The sequence below is a fragment of the Malaclemys terrapin genome, chromosome 2, assembly GCF_027887155.1.
Source record: "Malaclemys terrapin pileata isolate rMalTer1 chromosome 2, rMalTer1.hap1, whole genome shotgun sequence".
NCBI lineage: Eukaryota > Metazoa > Chordata > Testudines > Emydidae > Malaclemys > Malaclemys terrapin.
The window spans coordinates 92681180-92708885 of NC_071506.1; the positions used below are offsets into that span (position 1 = coordinate 92681180).

General features: G+C 39.7%; 1 protein-coding gene across 1 annotated transcript in view; it reads left to right on the top strand.

Annotated features, from left to right (window-relative positions):
• Window positions 1–1474: 1474 nt before the first annotated feature.
• CDH7 (cadherin 7) overlaps window positions 1475–27706 on the top strand; it is a 102329-nt gene continuing 76097 nt past the window's right edge. The window contains exons 1-2 of the mRNA XM_054020769.1: window positions 1475–1993; window positions 11003–11396. Coding sequence (XP_053876744.1) covers window positions 11187–11396 — 210 coding nt within the window. The 5' untranslated portion in view covers window positions 1475–1993; window positions 11003–11186. The remainder of the gene's footprint in view (window positions 1994–11002; window positions 11397–27706) is intronic.

Below are 27706 nucleotides of genomic sequence, written 5' to 3' on the forward strand. Positions count from 1 at the left end.
ATAGCCCTCTATTTGTAAAAATAAGCAAATGACTCTACTATCAAGGTATTTTGTTATAAATAGTGCCATACTTCACAGTATGATCTATCAGAGAGCAACATTTAATTAAAAAAAAAAACTACACTGGTTTTTTTGCTCTTTGAAAGTTCGAGAAGGCTTTCAAGAAAAAGGCTATAAATCAAAAGACAACATTGGCTCAGGCCTATTTCAAACAGTTGCCCTTGATATGATTCACTGTTCTAAAAGCAGTTAGTGTTAAAAATATTCTGAATCTAAGGAAAATGTCAACCTACTACATCATTTGTACCCTGTGCCATTTATATAAGGAAGCATTCTGACTTTCTGGTAATATCACTTACCAGAATATCACCCTGTTTTATTGCGGGAGGAAAATGTTTAAAGCATGTTGAAATGAAACAAAGTTGTACTTCTGCTTTCAAAGATTAACTGAATACAGTACGTCAGCGATTCATATCTTACATTTTTGTCAACTCTCTTGTGAGCTGTGAGATTTAGAATGTGTGTGTACATTTTATATGTATGTGTGTGAGAGACAATGTGTTTTCCTTCTCCTTCCAGTACATACAGCTTCAGCACTGAAACATTGCCATTTACTCAATCTTCTATTTCCACCATGTGGTTTATGATAAGCCCTTCTGGTTTTTGAAACCTGCGGTGGGTAGGAGGAGCAGTTGCACTTTATAGGCTAAGGCAGCTACAGTTCTAGGATCCTAATGTGATCGCAATGACAGCCTAAGCCCGCTCCAAACATTCCCTCTGTATTTAAGTTCTTTGAACCCAAGGCACTGGCAGCGCGGTGTAATTAGGCTGTTAAAGCCGCAACACCCCGCCACCCTGTTACAAGCCTATCGCCCTCCTCATCCAAGGAGAGACTCTTGAAGGAGAGAATCTCTTCAAATCATTAAGCGTCCCCCTACTGTCTCCTAAGCCGCTCCTCGCTCGAGCAGCAGCAGCTGGCTGCGAGGCGCTCCCCCTTTGCTCAGGTGCCTGGTTCACACGGGGAGCCGCTCACACCGCAGCGAAGTTTTCCCCCAGAGAGCGGAGCGCGGGAGGAGGGGAGTCTGTCTCCAAGCCCAGAGAAGTGGAAGTGGGACAGGCTGAGAGGAGATTGAAAGGGCACAACTCAAAAGCCAGAAGTTCTGATTAGTTTGATGACTTTGCCTTCATGCCTCGGGAGCTCAATTGATCATGGCTCCTATGACAAGCTTAAAAAAAATATCTTAAACTCTCTCCTCCAGCTCCAAGCTTTCAAATGCAAATAGCTCACCCTGAGATAGACTGGCTCCAGCCCCACCCCCTTTAAGCCCTGCTCCTGATTTTTATCCAAAGGACTCCATCTGTATATCCTGTCAAGGAGGAGGAGGAGGAGCGGGGAGTGGGGGGAGTTGTGGGGATGGGGAGGACGGCTTCTTCTTTGGATTCCTTTCCAGTAGCCACCAGTGGGTCCCCGGGAGGGAGGCAAAGTCTCAGTGCCTCCTCTGGACAGCCTCAGATGGAAGTGACGGCAGGCTCCAGCCGCTGAGCGGTGACATCCCCCATCCGCAAGAGCATCGCCCCCCTCTGCCCCCGCCCCATGCTCCTCTTCCCCCCGCCAGCTCCGCGCCCAGTCTGAGCCGCGCTTGGCACGGGGAAGGAGCGCGCCCCTCGCAGCCGCGGACAAGGGGGCTCCGCTACGTCAAACGCGGGAGCTCGGAGGGGAGGACCGAGGTGGGGGATCGCGTTCCGGTAGGAGTCCCCCGCGGCGCTGCCTGGCGCTCTGCGCCGTGTGATTGGAGGGAGGGGAGCCCCCCGCGCTGGCGCTGCCCGAAGCGCAGACAGACTCGGCTGGCCGAGCAAGTTCTCTCCAGCGGAGCTAGCAGCCGCCCGGGCACATGTGCGAGAGCATCCAGCGAGGGCTTCGCTGGCGAGCCACCCGCAGCCGTTTGGATTAAAAGCCTCACTGCAGCAGCCGATCCAGGGGAAGAGGAGACAGGTAAGTGCCGGCTCAGACTGGGTGCGGGTGTTTTCGGGGGGCGGGGAGCCTGAGGAGTTGCAGGGACGATATTTGTCTCTGGTTTTATCCGCTCGTTCTCCCTCGCTAAACTGTTCCCAGTCCAAAGTCAGATGGTGCTGATCTGCAGAGTCAGGCGGTGGCTTGGCGTTGTTCGCCTTCAGAAGTTTCCTTTTCGCTGTGTTCTCCGGTCTGTGTACTGGGAAAGCGACTATATGCAAATAGCCTGAGCTGAGAGAGCGAGAGATCAGTGCGGTTTGGAAAAGCCATCAGAAATACAGACACCAGATGTGACAGCAGAAATAGTCGAGAACTGTAATAATGATTTAAAAAAGAAAATAGCAAGACAGTCGCCTTGTCTCTGCACGTAAGTCACGCAGACAAAAGGGAGAAAATGAAATACTTCTGCAACATTTAGGAAGGAGCAAGTCTTTTCTCATTAACTGATGCAAAACTCAAGTGGCTCTCTTTGTTGCACCCAAAATCCAGCATCAGGTTTGCAAATGTGGAAATGAGAAAGGCTTATTTCTTTAATTAGTATTCAGCTGGTAAGGTTAGCTCTGCAGTGCTTGAGTGTTTGATACTGACCCCTCTCCCATCCATACACATACAAGCATATCCTGCTTTCTTGGAGCAGAGTACATGCATTGCTGGTAAGTGTTTCATGGTCTGGACTGGATCCTCAGGCTTCAAGTTGATAAACGGAGAAAATTGCTTTCCCCCCTCCCTAAAGATCAGTTCTTACCTCTGTGCTTTCAATAGATGATGTAGTTCAGGTGAGTCAGGGTTATGTTATGTTAACTTCCCTGGTGATACAGGGAGGGGTTTTTTTTGGGGGGGGGGAAGCAGGGGAAAGGATTAATGCTACTGAGGCTTTCTGATTCTGCAAATTGAAATGTTGATACTTTAATCTGTTTCCATTGCAAAGAAAAATCTTCTGTTTGATTGATAACTTCTCAAGTCAAAGCAGAGACTTGAAAGGGCAGCGTATACTTTATAGTCCCTCTCACAAGACATACTGCCCTGCCATTTTTCAAATCAAAATGGGTAATCATAAAACATGTAGAAAATAAAATCATTCTCAGGGAAGGGTTAAAAATAAGCAAACAACCTCCTCCCTCCCCAATCCTATAGCTAAACTGTCTTGAATGCCAATCTCTAGAAGCACCTCAGCTTGGTAATGAGGTGTAGACAATTTACTTTTCTCAGACTTTATTATGATTAATACTTTTTTTCTCTTTGCCAAATGCTTTGAAGTTAGCATGACAATGTATTTTATTGCATGGTCATTAATGTGAGCCAGGTAAGGTGATGAGGGTCATTTAAGTACCAAGATTGACAGATTACATTAATAGCAGAAAAGTTGTGTAACTATAACTTGCTTTAACTGCTGTCTAGAATAAGGGTTTTGAAGATGCAGCAGGTAAAAATTAGTTAGGAAAGATCATGCTGCCATGCTGTTAGCAACATTAAAACAGTTTATTAAATGACAGCAGTGTAGTTAGGCTGTTTAGAAATAATCTGGCCATTAAAACTAGCATGGTTTGACTGTGCTGTTATTACCTTTGAAATATTTAGCTGGGGCCCGAATGTGACTTCTTGTTGAAAGTCCTTGTCTAGACTTTCTAGCCTTTCCAGCTTGCAACTACCAGGGCATCTAATCTTTACAACCTTTTGTGTTTTTTGGAACACTGAAAAAAAGATGAAAAAATATTTAAACAAGCAAACAAACAAACAAAGCAAGGGGGAGAACAGAAAAAGAGCTAAGAGCTGACTCTGACAACTTCTTATATTAAAAAAAATATATTGTCTTTGGTTTGAAAACTTAACAGACACAAACTTCTAATAGTGTTAGGTAAATATCAGAGTCAATAGTCTGATCTAGTACTGTACATGGGAAGTGTTCTTTGATTGGACCAGTTCCTGTTGGTGAGAAAGACAAGGTTTTGAGATTACACAGAGCTCTTCTTCAGGTCAAGAGGTCTGTAAGCTTGAAAGCTTGTCTCTCTCACCAACAGAAGTTGATCCAATAAAAAATATTACCTCACCCACCTTGTCTCTCTAATATCCTGGGACTAACACAGCTAAACAATACTGCATACCTTGGAAATGTGTCAGTTAATGTGAAGGGAAAAAAAAAAAAACAATAATCAGTAATGCAGACCGTTTTCCTGCAAAAAAAAAAAAAAAAAAAAAAACGCCATTAAGCTTTGCAGTTTTAATCAGAGGGCATTGTGCCCTTATAATGTGAGATATTATTGTAATTAAGGGTTGCTATAGGTCATTAGGACCGTGTTAACAATCAGCTGACAGCCTCACAACTCTTTTAAGTTTACTTTTATTGATTTAATAGCAAAGTGCTTTTACCCTTCTGTATAAAAGGGTAATTGTAAAGCATCTGTATAACTGCAATTTATCCTTGAATTGACTGTAATGTCCTATGAACAGAAAGTGATGCAGCTTCAGTGTAGGCTTCTGTTTATCCTTCATATATATGCTCAATACATTGCAACTTTTTATGTGCATGTTGTGTGCATCTCTCTCTGTTTAATCTTGTTAGCAGTCAGGCAGTAAAAATTTGAGGAAATCTTCATTAATATATATTAAAAAAACTCCATGTTACTTTACCCTGAGCCAAAGTCCTTATTTATTAAACAAGCATTGCTGAGGGTTTCTTAAGGGTTCTCAATACACAAATTGCATCCTCTGTGTATAGAAAATTGTGAGTTGAGTATTTTCAACTTGATGTGATTTGGGGCTAAATTTGCTACTTAGGAGTTAGTTTATGAATGCGGGGTTGGCTAATAAGTTTTCATTTTGCATTTCACTGGCTATTTCTAAACCTGATATTCTGATACCATTTTCAATGGATCCAACTCCTTAGCCATCTAATTCGCCTTAGTTGATCACATACAATTTGTTCATGTCTGCGTTCATGTCACTACTGGGTATTACTTTCTCGTGGCAATAAAGGATCAGTTAATTCTAGCTGAGGGAGGGTGCATAAGATATGTGATGATTCCCTCAATCCCTGTCTGTCACAGCACGCTTAACCATAAGCAGTAATATAGGAGTGCCTCCTCTAGGGATTTAGTGGTTCTACAGGGAAATACCACAAAGTAATTTCTTTCCCTAGGTATTGTATGAAATTCTACAAAATAACTGAGAATGCAAAAATCAAACTAAGGCCATTGCTGAAATTTAACTATTTGTGCTGTATAGTCACAACTGTAAAAATATTGTTAAACATTTATTTTCAGATATCTACATAACTGATCAAGTTAGCATGATCCTTTTCAGCAACAGTTTAATATAAGCAGATTGGGAGGCTACAAAGAACTTGCATATGGAGAAAATGACAGACTTTTTAAAAGTATGCTTTAAAAATATAGCATTTCAGCCATATAATGTCACATAATCAACTCCAGAATACCATGGAAGACTGAGTAACAATCACTTTGCGTTCTGTGTACATTATGCGAGACTGTGTTATTTATTAAAGTCTGCCCATTGTTTTTCTGTTGTCTTGCCAAATTCTTTCACCGGAGTCAGAGGGTACTAGAGCTAGCTTTGTGTAACAGTGCCATATGTTTAGAGCAGTGTTAGTTTCTTGCTTGATAACCAGATGCAGACTACACGATGCGCACTCCATTTACAGTGCTCCCATGTGAATATTTAGGCCAGTTAGCGGCAGGAGGTTGTGGTCTGTAGTTGTAATGTCATCTGGCACAGGGAGTTAATGGGTATGATCATGCTGGCTTGACTTGTAGAACCTCACTTGCTCAAAGGAACTCTCTTTTTTTGAGAAGAAAGGTAAAGCCAGCAGTTGCAATGTATACTATAATTATCTAGATTTGTTTTCATATCTTCACCCATAGTTGTCTAAACAAGCATGGATTTAATGTTATTTAATGTAAAAGAGACTCCTGTGATAGGAAAGCCATGTGTGACATGCTTTAGAGCTCGCAGTCACTAAAAGGGAGTTTTATTTTGCACAGAAAATGGGACCATTTCCAACTGGCATTGTAAAATAGAATGTCAAAACATAAATATTTCAGTTGTAATAGCTCAGCTACCAAGGGGCTAACCTGCTGATTCCACTGTATTCAAGGAATCATGGTTCAAGTTCCAGTGGCAATAGTCAATTCTACAATTATCTCAGCACAGAGGGTGTTGCTTTATTGAGTGACTGACCTGTAGTGAGAAAATTAAGGGATAACTTTGCACTATTGACCCATCTTGGGCATCATTTACTGGACAGTATTGTCTTGGTCCCACTTCAGGGATGTTTCCAGAGACAGTGAAGATCAGGGTTAACCCCTGTGTATTGCCATGGTATTGAGAAGTGAAAGCCATTTAAAGAATAGATGTGGGGAAGGAAAAGTGGATAGAACCGGTAAAACTCTTCAGTTACACACATAAAAAAATTGTCATCAGCTGGCTGGGAGACTTCACAGCAGAGCATTACACTGTCATGTGAAGAAATGTAGGATTAGAAAAGCTTTTAGTCTATCATTTCCCAGCCTAGAAGTATTAGGACACATGTATTGGGATGTGAAAGGCAAGGAACTTAGGGTGGGGCTGAGTAGGTGGGATAGGAGGAGCAACATGGTTCATGAACTAAACTGTCAACAATACAGTAGTAGCAATGTGTGAGTGGAGGCCTATGAAACTAATGAGATAGATTTTCTCTGTAAAACAGAGGAGGTGGTGGGAGGAACCGAGGATCTTCTATTGAATAGCCTGGAGGCTTGGGGAAAGCAGGGAAAGGAAGAACTTACACCTGAATATCTAAAAAAGGTGAGGGGAAGAAGTAGGCTCAACCCTAACCACAAACAACAAGAAAAAGTTTTATTACTGGTACAGACATTAGCAACTGAAACAAAATATTGAGCCAGATCTTCAGCTGGTTTAAATAGGGCTTGTTGCTTTGACGTTAATGGCCTTTGCCAGTTTAGAACAGCTAAGGACCCATGAGCTGGCTCTTTTCTTCCAGTCAGGATTGCCCTTCTGAAACAATGTACATTATTCACTCTGACACTATCAGATTGTGCTCACAACATAAAAGCATATCATTTCTCAGTTTAAAAGTGTTCACTGAAACTCCTTTGCTTGTAGAGTTTAACTCAAATGCAGTTAAAATCCCAGTAGCAAGATTCCTTTAGACCTGTGATTTTTTTATGCCATGATGTTTTACAGATCAACCAGCTAAATGTCTGTGTGACAACACAAACAATATACAGTAAATGTTCAATGGTTACTCCTTATGGATTTTTCTGATTCTTTGGGCTTATTCCATAAAGCATACATTTCAGCTATTGTGAGATATGCCAGTAGCAAACAGAAATATTAAAGACCTGGTCACAGAATATACTCCCTTAGATTACAGGATTTATCCCTTGAATTACAGTTTGAATGTTTTTACTGATGTTTGGCACTTTTGGGAAACCAGGGAGCTTTGTACAAAGTAAATTACAAAGCTGAGCTCTCACTGAAAATGAACTGCAGTGATTTAAAAACATATACAATCCCAAATTATTTCACACCCTGACATTTAAAATCTGACCTGCTTTTCTGCATCCACAATTTGAGGACACAGGTTTGCACCCCAAACCTTGTGTGGACACAACCTACATCATTCGGATGTCTGACTACTGTACCTTATCTGAAGGTGTAATTAGGTGCTTAGATGTTTAACTTACATTAGTTGCATCTGCATATGATGTCTCCCTTAGTCACTTGCACCCAGAATACTGTGTGGACAACCTTATTCAAAACAAGAACATTTTAAAACACGATAGACAATAATTGAGGATCAGTTTCTCCTTCACTTGGTACCCAGTCCTTCAACAGCAGATGACACAAATGACACTTAAATCAGAGGCCAGAGCTGCATTCCATACAGTGCTCTCAATGTTAGTTGCTTCAAGTGAAGCACAAAACCCTACATTTATGCCTTGGCAGGAAAAAAAGCCTTGCAGTTTACCTTTTGGCGCTATCAAAATGATATTCCATATAGATGCATCAGATGATCCAGAAGAGATAGTTATTCCCCATATGTATATTAGTCTATATACATACAGTGAGAGAGAGAATATATGATATGATATATATGAATATACTGTATTGTATATCTGTGCATACATAGAGATATTAATGAGAGAGACAATGAAAATCATTTTAATAAATAATTGTCTGTTCTGCCAGGAAGCAAAGAATATTATGCACTGGATATTGATTTTTTTAAAGGAATTATCATGTTGAACTATTAAACATGCTGGAAGGACTGAAACCCCCCGCTCCTCCAAAAATTAGTTCAGATAAAATAACGTATATTAATAGTAAGAGGAATGAAATATCCATTGGAAAAAGTATGTTGCCATTTAACTGAATAAAAGTAATAATAAAAGTAATTGGAACAATGAGACAGTGTGATAAAACTATTTGAGAATGGGTAAGGAATGATTTCTTCCGAAGTACATGAGTATTGTATATTCTGCTTTTTATCAGATTGTACTCTCTAGGATATAGACTGTATTTCAGCTGGTAATTTGGGTGAGTTTTCAGTTCCATGCTGTGATGTGTGGCTAGGGACAACAAGGATAGCACTCCATATGGTGGTTTTCATACTTTCCTTCAGGTGTAAAAGAACAGGGATCAGAAAATGTTCAAGATAAAGGTTACAGAAATGCTAGGTTTTAAATTTCTGTTCAGAGCAAAGGCATTTCAGAGTGCTCTATAGAGAGACTCTAACATACTATAAATGTTTTACTGACATTTTTAATGAAAATCTATTTCATATTTTTATCTCTGATAGATATTAGCGTGCTGCCTCTTTGAAATAAACAGAGAGTTTATCAATATCAGATATCTGCAACTAACCTGGTGTAACAGAGATGTTGAGTTGGTACTTTAAGGGTGCATTTACAATTTCTGGTATGAACAGCACTTCTCTGGAGAACCGTCTCTTAACTGAACTGAGTGGTGGAGTGAGAAACATGTCATTCGGCCAGCGAACAAATCCTCTCCTGAATTGTCATGCTATTATTTTTGCTGGTTGTGTTTTTTTTTAACCAGACTATTGTCTTAATTTAAGGCTCACATCAAAGTTGAGCTATGGCTATTCAGAAGTAATCATTCAAACATATAACAAATAATTCATACACCAGTTAGCTGAAACTGGCACCTTTATGTTAGTCCCACTGCAAAGGGAATCTTCCATGTTCCAGAGATGCTTCAGAATTGTAGCATTTAGAAATCAGGGTCATGAGATAATAAGTTGCTTATTTTCTTCACTGCCTGTAGCAAGGCGCTAGCTCTTTACATATGGAGCTTTCAAATTACTGCTGCTTAGTGAACATGCTTAGTGGGTTTGTGGTTTATCCCACTGGTCTCTAAGTAGAGCCTTTCTGTTGCAAGGCAGTACCCATAAGGGATTACTATAAAAAGGCATTAAATACAGACTGTAATCAGAAGGGCTTTTTATTTGTTTTGGTTTTTTGCCCTCTAGCTACCTTTGGGAGATATATAGAAATTGCACAGCTTAAAAAAAAAAAAAAAAAAACCAACCTCTGGATACTGTGGATACTGTGCACAACTATCAGAAACTGTATTTCACTCAGCTCTAATAAAGATGGTTAGTAATAAAAGAATTTACCTAAAACATTTACAGTGTAATCGCTAGTCCACTCAGTTAAGTAAAACATGCAAAAGATTAACTCTTTTTTTCTTCCAGGGCTTCCTAGATCACAGTATTTCACTCTGTATGAATTACTTGGTAACCATTTTAACTTCATCCTCATTTGCCCTTTTATATTTGACACATTTCTAATGCATCTTGACTGCCTGACACGTTGGCCAGATAAGGAGCGGAAATCCTTACTGCAGGAGGAAACATTGCTTACATAGAGTTAAAGCAGTCAGATGATATCTCTGCAATGTAAGACCTACTTTTGGCCCTCTCAAATAACTCTATTTTTATTTAATTATTTAGGTTAAAGATTTTGGGAAAATAACCTCTTTGCGTTATGATATATTTATTTGATAGATCAAAACAGATTTAATAAATGCCAGAGGACAGAAAGTATATCAGAATGATTTAAATCCATGTTTTAGTAAATTTCCCATGCTATTTTGAGGCATTTTGTTTGGATTGGTCATCTTTCCTAGTAAATTCTGCCAGCTCCTGAATAACCAGAATTTTGAAAGTGAAACAGAGAACATACAGTATAAGAAAATGTTTATTTGTGTTACTACATAAGAATCATTCAGCCTCACACCAACATTGCATTGAACATATAAAATCAAATTATTTTCTGACCTTTTTGAAGATATAAATAGTTGCGTAACATGCTTCATATCATATCTGACACTTGGTTTTGAAATGGGAAAAAAAATGAATGGGGAAACTCCTGGCTTTTTAGCTGATCAGATTCAAATCAGAACACATCAAAACATCTGGTGTACTGTGACTCAGAATCAATCAAGTTCTGAGTCACCTTATACTACTTTCTATCACTTTCCTGCTAAATGCAAGAGATTTAAGCTAACGTATGTCCTATCCTTTGGTATGAATCACTGCTGTTAGATGCTTTGTTCTTATGTCCTAATAATGACAAGTAAAATTAGCTGTAACAGAGAGGAGTAAAAAAATCAAAGCTAGTAAATGTAAAATAATTAGAAGGAGGGGGAAAGAGAAAAGACTGTGGTGTTTGTATTAGGAAAACTTCATAATCAAGAGAACGTTCATCAGAAAAATATAAAACTTTGTATGATTTTATGATTAAGATGCAGATCGACCAGCAAGATTAATATAATCAAAGTAAGACAATATAAAATGTCAAAGCATTATTGTATAAGCTAAAGTCTGTTAATACTACTAACGATGATGAGAAAAGTTTTAGTAAAGTATAAGATGCAGCAAGTGAAAGCTGAAAGCGAATGTATGTTTTTTAACTTCCTGACAATAGTTCTTGTCTTTTCCTCTGATAGGTACCTATTATACCATTTCACTGGTGAAAGCTATTCAGCAGTGGTGACCTCTTCCAATCGAACACTCCATGAATTATTATCTCTGGACTCCCAGCTGATACCTTGCCGGAGGCTAGAGCTACTGAGCCAACTGGAATTGCGCCCACACTCTTATCAAGGTTTTTTCTTACACAGGGGAAAAAAGATGAAGTTGGGCAAAGTGGAGTTCTGCCATTTTTTGCAGATAATAGCTCTTTTCCTGTGTCTTTCTGGGATGAATCAAGCAGAACTCTCAAGGTCCAGATCAAAGCCCTACTTTCAATCAGGGAGGCCGAGAACCAAGCGCAGCTGGGTGTGGAATCAATTCTTTGTGCTGGAGGAATACATGGGTACAGACCCTCTCTATGTAGGAAAGGTAGGGGATTTGATCAGCATTTGGAAAGTGAAGATGCTTGTTTTCTTGATGCATTTTTACAGTATGACTCTGATTTGTCAGTCTATTGACTTGGTAGGAGTAGGCCAGAATAGAATATTTTTTTTTTTAAATAAAAAGATTGTTGGAACTACAAAAAACAGTAACAATACACTCTTATCTTTGATTCCTCATTTAGAGTTTTTTTTCCAGGGCCATATATTGTAGCTATTAAAAAAAGAATTAGGATAACCTAAGCATTTTACCATTGTTATCACAAATATGATATTTAATTATACATATAAAGTTAATAGATGCTCATTACACTCAATATGACATTTATTTGTTACATAGCTATATAGCAACATAACTGTACGTAGTCCTTTAAAAAAAATAAGAAAAAAGGCAAACAGAAAACAGAGTTTCTGCCCTATATTGCTTACAGTCTTAAGATCGGGGTCTGCATTACTGAAGACAATGGTGAAAGGGCAGAATGGCAGGTTGTAGGTGGTGGCTAGGAGAATGAGGGAGTGTCTGGAATTCTGCTGTGCCCTGGTCTTCTTTGACTGACATACTGGTACTTTGGGGGCATAGCTGGCCAGTAATCTTTAGTGCAATCCAAATGCTGAGCTACACTAAAGGGGACACTGTGCCAGTATAAAACAACCTCCAGCATCAGGGAGTCCCAAATGGCTTTTTTGTAGCCCCTTGCTGCATACTGAGTGCAGCTGTGAAGCGGGGCCTAAGCTTAGTCACTGTTTTGTGGTGGCATGTAATATAGCTTGATCAGTACCTTTCCAAATGAGAAATGGTTAGGTTTTATTTAATATCTCTGGTAATTGTTTATTGAAAGAAACATTTTTCTCCTATTTTACAATCTAGTTTCTTATTAAGAAATATATACAAATTAATAGAAGTAGTTAGTTTCTTGGCTGAATTAAAGCAAACATAAAATACAATATAGTAATTATTTCTGATAAAATTATAAGTTTATAAGTCGATAAGAAGATCCAGGGTCCAAATAAAATAATTCAAAGCCTACTGATGCAAACACTTGGGTACGTGAAATTTTTTTATATATGTGATCTGTCCCAGTGATGTCAAAATTACTTATGCTGTAAGTGTTTGCAAAGTTAAGTACACCTTGATCCTGCCAGGTGCTTTAACCACATGAGTAGACCCAAAAAGATCAAAAGAGGGATGGTTATTATGCTTAAAGTTATGCACATGTTTAAGTGCTGTGCTCAGCAGGGGTCAGAGTGCTAAGCACCTTGCACAGTTGAGCCCATAAAGACTTACTAAGGTCAGAGATGATGAAATTATCAGATTCCAGTTATTTCTTATTACAGGAGTCATAAAAAGACCTGCTATATTTAAGGTCATGTAAGAGTTTCTATTCTGATATCCTATTTTCAGTCATTTATGGGTTTCAACCTTTGAGGTTGAAATTGTTCCAGCTTGATCTCTGTCTGAAGGTGTAGGTCTGTTTAAATATTCAGACACTTTTGACTGGTAGTAGAAAGTTGAAGTTTGGCTTGAAAATAGTCCTAGCTGAGAAATATCTACAGCTATTTTAGAGAAAGTTGGTTTGGATTTGATCCATTGCAATTCACATTTTGCACATGTTTAGTACATTTTGCATCGAGTTCTCATTATAGCAGTACCATGCACAGGTAAAGAAGTCCACACCACACGTGCATGGCTAATTTAGTGGTACAATGAGGTATTTATTGAAGGTGCATAGTGAATGAGGCAGGCCTCCAAAGGCACTCTTGTGTCATTTAGGGGTACATTTTCAGAAGTCGGACTACAGTATGAGCTCTCTGTTTCTAGGTACAATTTGTATGCTGCCTATTTTTCTTTTTCATCCACAAAATGATTTGCTGGTACCAGAACTCATATTTGAACTAGAAAATCATTTTGCAGATGCAGAAAATATAGGCATAAATTTGCATGTGGAAAAGGGACAGTGGTTTACTGAAAAATACCCGTTGCTGTGCATATTGTAAGATAAGATGCACAGATCATAATGTTAACAGGAAAGGGGATCTGTAGTGTGGACTTCCTATGGGTCAGATTGTGATATTAGCAATGCTTCCATGCAGGGGAGTGAAGGAATGCAGAGTTACTTTTCTGTATGGGCTACTGTAACATTGTGGAGTGAGCAGGCACAGGTGAGCTGCTGCTTCCACCTCCATGCAAATGGTTGGTGAGTGGACAGGTGGGAGTGGTGACTGGGTGAGGCTTACACCCCAGTGTTCGAGGAGAGTGGGAAGTAAGCTGTGTTGGGATAGTTAGCATAGCAAGGGGGAAACAGGACCAAACTCAAGTCACATTCCAATATGCTCTGCTCTTGGGACAGCTCAGCTGTGCATAGCTCCTTGTTCAAAATGCATTGCAAGGTGCAGTCCAGGTCAAACTGCACAGGACAAGACACCTTCCTGTAGCCCTCAGAAACTGTTTGGGATAAAGTGTTTCAATAACATTTAGACAAATAGATCCACATTACGGTATGTGTTTTCCTATCATTTTCTTTAAGAAGCCATAGGCATTTCAGTTTAAAAAGCAGTGTTAGAGGATGTTAGAGTTGCATGGGAAATCATGCAAAGTCACAAAGTGCCAGCGTTAAATGCATGCTTAACATTAATTTTGTCCTCTTCTTTGTATGCATTTTGACACATCGGGTACATGATGACAGAGGGTGAAGTCATAGCCCCAGTGAAGTCAATGGTCAAAGTCCCATTGACTTCAATAGAGCCAGTATTTCACCCATAATATTTTTTCAAATGATATAATATCATAGTTTTTCTAGAATTTAGATGAATATATGGAGTGTTTTGTAATATTGCATTCTTGTATCCTTAAACGATTTTCACTGCCATAATAGATCAATATACTTTTATATGAAACAGGGCCTGCTTCTTCTCTCACATTGGTGTAAACCACGTGTAACTTCACTATTGTTGGGGCAGGTACATCAGTTTAAAACTGTTAGAAGTCAGAGGAGAATGAGACCCTTAGCCTGTTTATATACATTCTTTTCTCTCCAAGATTTGAATTTTAATGGTTCAGGTCTGTCACAGGGGCACGCTACTCACCACTGGGGCACTTCCTGGTGGCTGCATCTGGGGATTAGCTCCACTCAGGTCTGACACCCCCTTGTGCTGGTCGCTGCACACCCTGTTGTTTTTCTCACAATCCCTGTGACTCTGTCTTCATGGCTTGGTCCTCCAGCCAGGTCATTATAGTCTTCCCCTTCTGGGGTATCAAAGACTTACCATACCAATAGGTTTAGGCAATTTTCTCAGTCTTCCCCAGTGGCTCGTAGGGGAACTTGGGCAAACTCGGTACTTCAGGTTCCAGTCCAGGGACCCTATCTCTAGCAAGGGTGGCCTGCTCACTCCCAGATCATGTTGCTCTTCTCTTGGACTCCTTCCTACATCTCAGCTCTATTTTCTGGCTCCCTCGCCTCTCTGGGTTTTCCCTCCTTCCAGGGATTAACTGCAGGCTACCTGGCACTGTAGCCCCAACATCTCCCTTTTCCCAGGCAGTGATGACAGACTACCTCCCTGCAGCCCCTTTCTGTTGCCAGCTTTCTGTCTTTATAAATCTGGCCCACCTTCTCCCCCAGCTGAACTTCATCAGCAAATTAGGTCTTAGCACTACCTGGCTTTGCTCCAGTGGCAGCCTATAGGTTAATCTTAATTTTGCCCCCTGGTGCATACGTGTTTCCACACATATTTTGATTACATGGTCACATACTGGTTCTCAAATAATACAACAGGGATCAGCAACCTTTGGCACGTGGCCTGTCAGGAAAATCTGCTGGCGCCTGGGACGGTTTGTTTACCTGCAGCATCCGAAGGTTCGGCTGATCGCAGCTCCCACTGGCTGCGGTTTGCCGTTCCAGGCCAATGAGGGCTGCGGGAAGCGGTGACCCCTGGTGCATATATGTTTCCACACAGACTTTAATCCCTTGGCCTGTGCCGCTTCTCGCAGCCCCCATTGGCTTGGAACGGTGAACCGTGGTCAGTGGGAGCTGCAGTTGGCTGAACCTGCAGACGCTGCAGGTAAACAAACCATCCCGGCCCGCCAGCGGATTTCCCTGATGAGTCTTGTCCCAAAGGTTGTCGATCCCTGTAATACAATATAATAGCATACAATTTTTATACTGGCATGCAGAGAATTGTTTAGTCCTTCAGGCCTTGTGTGCAGTGGACACCCCATCACAATGGCTCAATCCTGCATTATGTTCAGTGCCTCCTGGGATGTGCTTAATACCCAATAGGATAAGGTGCTTAGCCATATACGGCACAATTTCTTTCCATCCATCAGCACAGCACAGGTACAATTCAGGGGATGCAGCAGTTAATTATTTAGCAAATCTAACTGAATACAAAATTATTTAGCAAATCGAGCTGAGCAATCATGCATACCAGAGGTGAAATGTAGGGGATAAGCCAGTCAACTCTGAAGCCAATTTATCTGGAAACTTAGGTGGCTTATATTTGTTGGCAAATGTTTACTATTACTCTGCAGTATTTTGTGTAAAAATGCCTTACTGTGTATTTTCCATATAAATTACTTTAATGAAGCCTGTTTGGCATACAAATAATAGTGCACAGTACTAAACAATTCTATGCATGTGTGCCTAAAGCTGTAGAAAAATTGTATGCTATTATATTGTACTATTTGAGAACGAATATGTGATCATGTAATTAAAGTCTGTGTGGAAACATATATGCACCAGGGGGCAGAGTTAAAATTGTGCGTGCAATGATAACTTGGGAATTTTCTATTTTCTTGATTGCTTAACCATGTAACCCTAATGTTCTCTTAATTTTATTTTTTTGGATAAAATGCTGATAAGAATTTCAGTCTCCTCCAGAGCATTGTGAGAAATTGCATGACACCAGATCTCATTCAGCCGCAACCTCTTCCATTTTTTGCCTGTCTAAACAAACAAACAAATCAGGAAAAGAGAAGAAGACTGTGAACGGGAGTGTACTAGTTTACAGTCTGATTTCTGGCTTCACTAATTTAATCAGTGTTTGTCTAGAGAGAGGCACTAGCTGTCAAAATCAGATCCAAACCCAGCTCTGGATTCTAAAATCTTCCAAATTTGAGAGCAATGGGAGTGGTGCTGTCCATCTCCAGTTATGTGCAATATGTTTAATGAGATCCCTTCTTTTTTAATACAATCTCAATAGGATCTGAAAGATTCTGCAAACAAAACACAAAGGAAAATAGGTATAAATGAGTGGAAAGAAAAAAAAAGAAAAATCCCTGTGGACTTTTAAGTGGCATTTTACGGATGAGGAAACTGAGAAAGAAAAGTTAAATGATTTGCCCAAGGTTATTCAGTTAAAGTGTGTCAGAGCTGGAGTTAGAACTCAGGACTGGCTGGCTCCCAGCCCCATTTTGCTTATTTGTTAGATAGCCTCTTGGTGCTTCCTCTTAACTACTTGAAGTTAAAAAGACATTTGGACACAATTTTCAAATATGGGCCAAGATATATAAATGGAATTATTATTATTAATTTATATTGCAGCTGTGTCCTAAAGTCCCAATCAAGATCAGAGCCCTGTTGTACTAGATGCTATACAACATGGTAGACATTGACCCTTCCCCAGAGAACTCAAAAACTAGGGCCCTAATCTTACAACTAGCCTGTGGAAACCACCATGGATGAGATGGTGGTAAGTAGTTGTCATTCATTAGGCCTGAACTCTTATGCAACTCACACTTTCTTTTGAAGTGTAGTCCTGTATCATTCTATTCCACTTGTCCTATCTCCTCTACTGACATGTGCAGGGGACAATCACCTGCTCCTCTCCTTCCTCCTATTTTTTATAATGGGGTGGTCAGCTGGCCCACTTACCCTATCTACAGTTTTTGGGCAGGGAGATTGGGCAACTAGGCTCATACTCTATGGTTATTAAATGTTCTTAATTGGAGCCAGATAATCAATCCACATCTCTTCCCCTACATTCTACACTGTCTCAGAAACACTTACTGCTAAAGGCCTCTTACTTCTCTGTGTCTGAAACGTGCCAGAATCCTGTGGACTCATGAGTGGGTAGAAGACCATTAGCCCACTGCCTAGAGGGCCAGTATATTTAAGAGAGTGTATATATATGCAGTGTGCCATTTGGGAAAGGGAATCTATGGGTAGGGGAATGGAATGATCCAAATGTCTCCTCTCTTTTCTGTATGACCAAATGGCAGACGGTAGTGGTTTTTTTTCCAGCCCTGTCAGGCCTGTGAAAGAGGGTTACTGGGGTGGAGAGTGTGCTCTCTTTCCCTTTCTCTTTGAGGCCAGGAGAGGAGATTTATTAGTGTACAGGACATTTCTTTCGCCTCCCTGTAAAGGTAGGAGATGGAGGCCTGATGAAGGAGGGATGATATTCACATACATTATTAATACTGTTCCAAAAACATACAGCACACTGTACAGAACATGTAGACTAGAGCAACAAAGAGCTACCCCAAAGAGCATAGCCCACCATTTTCAGAAGTAGCCATTTATTTTGTGGGGTTTAATTTTGGGGTGCCCAATCTAGTACACTTTGAAAATGTTGGCCGTTCAGGTCTAACTCCTACCAATATGATGGTACACCAGTTCCTGAAGAGTTGAGGAGATTTCTTCAGTGAAGAAAGTAATGTAGGAAAGCTGAAGACCTCTTAATACAAATATTGGCTATTCACCAATTATTAGAAATTACCACCAAAGAATTTGTTATTGACACTGTGGGACAAATTCTCAATTGAGCCCCGAAACGGCAAGCAAATGCCAAGTTATGGCCACTTACATCTGGGCTCCCAAATACTTTAAGTGTTCTTGCACTATATTTCCTAGCCATGTCTTTCTGGGAGGTATGAAAAAGTAGCCACACAGTCATTTCAGACTCACATGGAGGAAATATGTATATGTGCAAGTTTTTCTTGTCTATGCCTTTTTCTGTTGCATAATAGGTATAAGCTCTATTGCTTTGTATATTCACGATCAACTGTTCTGGAGATTGATAAAACAATTCTATTGTGCTTCTGAAGTTTATCAGTCTCAGCAGCTCTTTATTGCTTCATATAATACAAAGTGATAACAGTTGATCCCTTAAGTAAAAAGGGACACCACCATTCTTGTCAATGATATTGCACTGCAAGTGCTGCCGCTATTTGAAACAAATGAGAAATAAAACGAATCTAAACTCTACTTAGATATCTCAGCATGTCTGTCTTAGGGGGCTGCGCACACTATCCATTGTGCTCTAGGGCATACAAGGGGCTGCAAGCTCCCCTCTGTGTTCCTGGTCAGGTTTATGGGCTTGTGTGGTGATAAATGGCATGGGCCATGGCCCTATTTCCTCCCCACCACCTTAGGGCTGGGTTGTGCTCCCAAGGTACAAGAGGAGGAAGTAGTCTTTGCAGTCCCCTAAGCATAGGGAATGTGATTGCTCTTTCTGGAGGGGACTTAATGGGAAGAAGATTCCTTACAATCTCTCTCGTGCACCCACACAAGGGCCAGGAACAATTTATTTATTAGAAAAGATAGTGTGAATGAAAGAGCTAATGGGATACCTACTGAACTAGGAAGTGGACAGTGTCACTTTTTTGATCCTTTAGCATAAGATAGAACACTGACATTTAATGTGAGGTATTGTGGAACGGAAAGTTTTATGGAAGTGGTGACATCACCACTGTTGCCCTCACCTGAACCTTTTCTTCAATGACACAGTCATGCTATTTAGATAATCTTTTAATAGCAGTTCTGCATTTTGATTGGCCACTGGCCTTCACCAATAGCATTATGCTTGATGTTTCTTCAGGAAGTTATTTTAAACTATGTTATAAGGGCTTCTCTAACAATATAGAAAAGTAAAAGCTAATTTTGCAGTGACCTACTGTAGATGCAGGTCTCATGCATGCTTGGCTAGTTATCAGAAAATGCCTTTTCAGCATGAGGACATGAGCAGATTTAAAATTTTGATGACAGTCAAGCTCATGCTGCTTCAGCTTATTTTTTTTTAGTTTATTTGCTTTCCTTTCCTTTTGTCTTGCGCTAGCATTTCACCTCCTTTTCATCTTCTGAACTTGTTCTTTAGTTCTGTACCCATAGCTTTTGACCATCACTAATTGTGCAGTTTTACCTCTGTCATATACTTTTATTGTTGTAAATTACTGAAATCTGAAATGCAGAGCCATTAAATGGAGGTTATTGGTAATTTTGTTTATCCTAAAAAAAATGAATCCTACATCATTTTAAACTTCATGAACCGATAACTATTTGTCCCACCTTTAAGATTTTTGTCTCATTTGTGGTCAACGACAAGTCAGGATGTATGTTTGGACCTCTTGTCCTCCATGCCAGTGCTTAGCTAACTGTTCATAGGTCTTATCCAAAGTACGGGGGATGCAATGGGAGTCCTTCTATTGACTTTAATGGGCTTTGGCTCATGCCCCTCGTGAGGTGATATCAGAAACATGCCTAGCAAGTCTGATTCTTTTACAATCTGCTAGCATAGTGCATCTCTTCCGGGCAATCTTTCTCTTTACTTTGACATTTTTCACCAGACCTTCCTGAAGCATTTGACACAAATATCTATCTACAGACCCATCAGGCTTTCATTCCAGGTATTAAGTGTTTTTCATCTCTCACAACCATAAAGTAATGCTGGACCTATTGCTGTGCTATAGGCTATTACTTGCATTGTAGTGCTTGTGCCATCTCTTCTATGCTCTGTTTCTCCAGCTGTTAAATAATAACCTTGCCTTCTTGTTACAACCCTTTGTTTCTTCCATCATTCTAGAGACTTGACAAAATGTTTCTATGGAAAGATCTAATACACACAAACCATATTCCTGGGTGTATGTTTATGTGTGAGTGCATATGGGTCTTTTTTCTGTATGAACTTTCCCTCTTTGTTAAACAGAGCATTTATGACTTGTTTAAAGACACTTGGAGATCCTGTATGTTCTAGTGTCTAAAGATTAAAGGCTCAAAGTTTGCTTTGAGTGCACAACCAAGTGAACTTAAAGATAATGGAGATTTGTGTTGTAAAATTTCCCCTGTGTAAGTATCAAAGGGGTAGCCGTGTTAGTCTGGATCTGGAAAAGCAGCAAAGAGTCCTGTGACACCTTATAGACCAACAGACATATTGGAGCATGAGCTTCGTGGGTGCATCCGACGAAGTGGGTATTCACCCACGAAAGCTCATGCTCCAATACGTCTGTTAGTCTATAAGGTGCCACAGAACTCTTTGCTGCTTCTCCCTGTGTAAGTGTACATCTCCTCTACACTGACAACATACTTGAGAGGAGAGGGTGCACAGAATGCAGGAGGGGTGCATGTCAGGGGCAGGTAGAGGTATGGTGGAGCTGAGCTCTGTTATGCCTGATTTCCTCCTCTCCCCATTAATGAGCGTGTATTACAGATCCTCCTTTATGTCTGATCTGCAGAGAATATGTGACGATAAAGCCCCACTTAGAGGGAATTGACTTTTTAGTGCAAGCTATACAAGCTAATGCTTTTAGCTCTGGACAGCTCTGATTCAGTCCTGAATGTGTCAGCCAAAGTGGTGACCATCACATGAGTTCCAGTTTCCACCAATGGTGAAAGTTAAAGGTCTCCTGCTTCTCTAGCTTCCAATGAGGCTGGATGGATGAGGATCAATGAGCAACAATCAGTTCCCTGTATTTTCTATTGCCAACTACATCTGAATGGGGAATTGGGGCATAGGAGGTTCTGTGTTCCAATTAAAAATATTGTATAACCTTTTATATGCATAGAATATCAAAAATGGAATGTAAAGCTAGATCCCTCACTGTATCTCACTTTGTCCCAACCCATGTGTGCATATAACCCATTCCTAGCTGGGCACACAGTAATAACTAAGTTCTTCAAAGTAGTTATATTGCATCATTCCACAAGTACTGTATTTCAGGAACACTACAGCTGGTTTATATTTGTCAGTACTGGTGAAAGTCTACATTCCTTTACATTTCAATATTTGTGTCCTAACCCAGATTATCTATTTTGCTGTTTGCTTTGTATTAAATGAAATGGAACATCAGAAGATACATTTACTTTTGTCTCATTCATTTGTGCTGTCTGAAAAGGAAAAACAAAAACAAAACCCAACACCTAAACAACTTCTTAATAAAGGAAAAAAATCCTATCTTTTGCTCTCACTGAAGTCAATGACCTAACTCCCATTGATTTTAGTAGAAGTAAGACATGGCCCTAATTGCTTATATATTCTTTATGTTCATGTTCTGGTTAGTGGGTAGTATTAACTTTAATAATTTTATAGTTCAATTAACTATCGTAGCTGGAAATTTTCTATTTCTAATTCTTTAAACTTCAAAGAACAACCGTTATTTTGTTATATGCTCTGTATTATATTGGAGGTATTTTTCAGTACTTTCATTTGAGGAAGAAAGGAATCATACAGTTAATTTAAATTAGCATCAGTATTTTTGCTGTACCTTTTGCTTTGGACAAAAAAATATATTGCATAAATATGCTGCTGCTAAGCTATACGCTATGAAAGGGCTGGCAGGTTATAATAGCATAAAATGCATATTTTATTTTGTCCTCAAAGCATTGATAGGAGAATGATTATGTATGGATTTTTATCTTAGGGTAAATATTTTTTTCAAATCCAAAAAGGTGCAGAATAACCATCAGTCTTATATCTTAAATATAATATTAATGGCTTGCGGTATATCTTTGCATAACAATTGAACTTTTGTTAGTCAAATTCAAAACATTTCCCTTTATATTTCTTGGTTATATAGAAAACATCTATCTTTCTTACCAAAGTATATTTTCTTCCAGTTTAAAACAAACAAACAAAAAATACCTCACTTGTTTAACATTTATTTTGTACAATCATTATTTAGGATAACTCATTTTAGTTTAGGAGGAAGACCAACTGGAAATATTGAAGGATCATGTGGTAAAATAGCAGGGGAAACCAAAACTGGAAAATACATGTGCGCTAAATAATAGTGTATATTCAAGACTCAATCTTCCAGATGTTTAGAGACAAGTTTTGCACGTGCTGCCTTGGATAGCTCCAATGCTCAATAGTGTTTTGAAAGACTGGACCCTTGCGGTAGAGACCTTGTCCTTGTATATGTGTGGCGATATATAATCCTAAAATACATGGGAAGACAAATAGTACTAATGGAACAGGAAACACTTTGATACAAGTACAGTACAGTAATTTGTAATATGTACATGTACCTTTTGAAGGTACATAAAGGTCACAGAATTTGCCATAATGTCTCAGAGTCTCAGTCTGTGTTGCTCAGTATTCTGCCTCCGGGGGGACAATACTGAATGCTTCAGAAGAAGGCGAATACTCTGTAATGTGCTTTGCTGATTGTACAGTGGGGTAGAACTGAAGATTCAGTCCTAATGCCTGTATTATATTGGAGATATAAGGGGCAGTGGCCATTCTGCTAGGGGACGTGGCCGGATGCCCAGTCACCGAGAGTGGGTGTTGCAGCCCTGGTTAAATGGGTGTATCCTGCCATTTTTCAAAGAGGCACAAACTAAGATGATCAGTTTACACTCTGAAGCATAAGTGCTACTGACTCTGTTACAGCACATGCATAATTACCTATGTTATTTTTGGCCATAAAATTATTCAGTCCATTTTTTAAAATCCAGTCACAAGATTTAACTCTACAAGTTATTAAACAAAGAGTGCTGAGAATTGCTGGACAACAGGTGGCAATATATTCCACAGTTTAGCAGTGGAAAAAGCATGCCTTAACTTCCTAAAGTTCTGTGTTCTTGGTAGACTGCAGCTTATCTTAGTGCTTGATAGAGTTTCCCATGGATGAACAGGATAAATTTTAGGAACAGGAAAAGAATATCTGGACCAAAAAATTCTACCACTTTTTTGTGGACTGTGAGAAATGAATAAAGCCCTACATTTGCCAAGTGATGTCTGAGTTTCTGACTTCCCCTGAAATGAACTGGAGTCACATGGTGTTATTATCCTTTCACATCTATGGAAATCAGGAGCAACTGTATTCATGTCAACGGAGCTAGTGAGTTACATTTATGTAAAACTGGTGTGAGTGGAAGGAGTCTTGAGCCCACAGGTTTGTGTCTCTGTGTAATGCATTGGAAAATTAAGAACAAGTCTGATTCTTAAACTATGTCTGCACTGCAGTCAGGTTGTATTTTGCTATCTTGTGTGAAAGCATTGTTCTAGCCAGGTTGCTAAAATTACACTGGTCTACAATTTTTGAGAAGTCGTCTGCTTCAGAGATAAAATGTGCTATTTATTATGTATTTTGATGTGCTGAATTCAAATATGACAATTAAAACAACTGATTGGCTACTGTTTCTAAGATATTTAAGTTTTTACATTTTATGTCTATGTATATTGTGTAGATAGTAGAGTTTTAATCATAAATTGTAAAGCTAGGTCTTTTCATGTGTTTATGGTTACTTTACATGATAATATTTCACCTGTCCTGTTTATGTAACACTTTAAAAATCAGCAAAAGGGTTATATAAATAAAATTTATTATGAAACAAAAGGCAAAAAACTATTATGTACATAGTTTAGTCCTATTCAGTGTCTACTCGGCGCTTCTTGGCTTGTCTCTTGTATTCATTAAATGGAGCATCTCTTGTCACTGTCCAGCAATAGTCTGCAAGCATTGATGGGCTCCGTTTGCCCTGATAGCGTTTCTCCATTGTTGCAATGTCCTGGTGAAATCGCTCCCCGTGCTCGTCGCTCACTGCTCCGCAGTTCGGTGGAAAAAAATCTAGACGAGAGTGCAAAAAATGTCTCTTTAGTGACATATTGCAACCAAGGCTTTTGTATGCCTTGAGGAGGTTTTCCACCAACAACCTGTAGTTGTCTGCCTTGTTGTTTCCGAGAAAATGTATTGCCACTAACTGGAAGGCTTTCCAGGCCGCCTTTTCCTTGCCACGCAGTGCATGGTCAAATGCATCATCTCGAAGAAGTTCACGAATCTGAGGACCAACAAAGACACCTTCCTTTATCTTAGCTTCATTTAACCTTGGAAATTTTCCACGGAGGTACTTGAAAGCTGCTTGTATTTTGTCAATGGCCTTGACAAAGTTCTTCATCAGACCCAGCTTGATGTGTAAGGGTGGTAACAAAATCTTCCTTGATTCAACAAGTGGATGCTGAACACTTTTCCTCCCAGGCTCCAATGACTGTCGGAGTGGCCAATCTTTCTTGATGTAGTGGGAATCTCTTGCACAACTATCCCATTTGCAGAGAAAACAGCAGTACTTTGTGTATCCAGTCTGCAGACCAAGCAAGAGGGCAACAACCTTCAAATGGCCACAAAGCTGCCACTGATGTTGGTCATAGTTTATGCACCTCAAAAGTTGTTTCATGTTGTCATAGGTTTCCTTCATATGGACTGCATGACCAACTGGAATTGATTGCAAAACATTGCCATTATGCAGTAAAACAGCTTTAAGACTCGTCTTCGATGAATCAATGAACAGTCTCCACTCATCTGGATCGTGAACGATGTTGAGGGTTGCCATCACACCATCGATGTTGTTGCAGGCTACAAGATCACCTTCCATGAAGAAGAATGGGACAAGATCCTTTTGACGGTCACAGTACATGGAAACCCTAACATCACCTGCCAGGAGATTCCACTGCTGTAGTCTGGAGCCCAACAGCTCTGCCTTACTCTTGGGTAGTTCCAAATCCCTGACAAGGTCATTCAGTTCACCTTGTATTATGAGGTGTGGTTCAGAGGAGGAGGATGGGAGAAAATGTGGGTCCTGTGACATTGATGGTTCAAGACCAGAAGTTTCATCCTCTTCCTCTTCCTCGTCTGACTCAAGTCAGAATGATTCTGGTGCATCAGGAACCAGCAGTCCTCCTCCGTGGTGTACTGGGCGTATAGCTGATGGAATGTTTGGATAATGCACAGTCCACTTTTTCTTCTTTGACACACCTTTCCCAACTGGAGGCACCATGCAGAAGTAACAATTGCTGGTATGATCTGTTGGCTCTCTCCAAATCATTGGCACTGCAAAAGGCATAGATTTCCTTTTCCTGTTCAACCACTGGCCAAGATTTGTTGCACAAGTGTTGCAGCATATGTGTGGGGCCCACCTCTTGTCCTGATCTCCAATTTTGCAGCCAAAATAAAGGTGATAGGCTTTCTTAACTAGAGTGGTTTTACTATGCTTTTGTGATGCAAAAGTCACTTCACCACAAACATAGCAGAAGTTATCTGCACTGTTCACACAAGTACGAGGCATCTCTGCTCACTTTGGCTAAACAGAAATGTGTCCCTTTGCAAAATCAAACACTGACAAATAAGAGAGCACGACACTGTATGATTTCTAGAGCTGATATAGGGCAATTTTTTCAGCAGAGTGATGTAAGCTGTGTTATGATTGCATCACCCATGACTTCTAGGAATAACATGATGCAATTCATATCATGTATAACGCAATACCAGCTTCAGATTGCATCATTCATTGTTTTGCCTAAAAAGCAAGTACTGTCCAAACCCAGTCATAGATTTATTCCTAGATCCAGTCAAAGATGTATTTTAGTAATTTCTGGTTTAAATTGAGATCACTTCCCTTTATAACTCATTTATCCTCCGCCATTCCAAAGTCAAGGGTCGTATATACTGACCCAATACCATATCTTGAAAACTAGAGCCTATCAACAATTTTAAGCATCATTTTCGTTCTCAGTGACCCAGAATTAGTAAAGTTTGACTACATTTATTTCAGAAGCATTTTGGCTGTAGAGCAGTGTTATCAGTGAGAACACAGCGACGTGTACATGGCATGGGTTACGCAAATCTGCCTGAGTCTGTACTCATGTTGCAAGCCCACTCTGAATCCTGCTCTACCATGTCCTCCCTGCTATTTTTAGCAATCTAGCTTGGTTTAAGCTAGCATGCTGATTTCTACATGAGCTGCAAATTATGCTTCTTGGTGCAGTAGATTTAGATACAGTATATGTAGCCTTAGATACAGTACAAAGAGGATAAGCTGTTAAAATATTTCTCACTGAAGTATTAACTTGAAGTTCCTGCCTGCTAGTAAATCAAAGCCAGTTCAGTTTTTTTCTATAAGGTTACACGAGTGTTCTGTTAATTTAATTTTAGCTTGTGCTTCTACAACAATGAAAGATTTTCAATCACAATCTGGGAAGCATATACCCATTTTTTTTTGCCTAGATATGTCACAGCAGCATACATAGAATACCATAAATGAGTAAATAGTTTTAACTAGTTTTCCATTAAAGGTGCTTAAGTTACATGGTATAAACTTACTTGAAATTGTGTTATGCATTTTTATGTTTCCCTTTTAAGTTACAGAACTGTGATACTGTATGGGGTTTATTTGAAGACCATTAATTAACTCTTCACATGCCTAGGTGTTTATATTCTTCAAATATTTGTAGACTGTTATTATGCCCCTTCCCGCAACCACTTAGCTATTGCTTAGTCAAGCAATATGTATATTTCGCTCTTGTAATTTTTCCTCATTAATCAGCCCTCTAGCCCGTGGTTCTCAACCAAGGGCACCAGTATCCCTGGGTGTATGCAGAGGTCTTCCAGGGGGTACATCAACTCATCTAAATATTTGCCTAATTTTACAACAGGCTACATAAAAAGCATTTGCAAAGTCAGAACAAACTAAAATTTCATAGAGACTACTCTATATACTATACACTGAAATGTAAGTACAATATTTATATTCCAATTGATTTATTTTATAATATTGTAAAAATGAGAAATTAAGCAATTTTTCAATAATAGTGTGCTGTGACACTTTTGTAGTTTTATGTCAGATTTGTAAGCAAGTAGTTTTTAAGTGAGGTGAAACTTGGGGGTACTCAAGAGAAACCGGACTCCTGAAAGGGATACTGTAATCTGGGAAGGTTGAGAGCCACTGCTCTAGCCCTCTGATAATTTTTATTGCTCTTTTTTCACTCCATCCAATTTTTCAGTCTCTTCCTGGTAACGAAAAGCCCAGAAGTGAACAGTATATTATAGCTTCAGCTAATCAAGAGCTGCAGAAGGAAACTGTTACCTCCTGCTCCATTATACTATGCAGATTTTACAACTCAAAAGTTGCATGCCACTTTTTATACCATACTATATTGCAAACTTATGTCCACTGCCACCCCTGGGTGGAGGTCGTTAAGCATAGCTGCCTTTCAGGATTCCCTCCCCCCCCACTGAATGCAGCGTCCTCCTCCTGAGTCACCCCCTGAGGGTGCAACAGATTTATGTCAGAAACATTATATGGCCAGAGCTCTTGA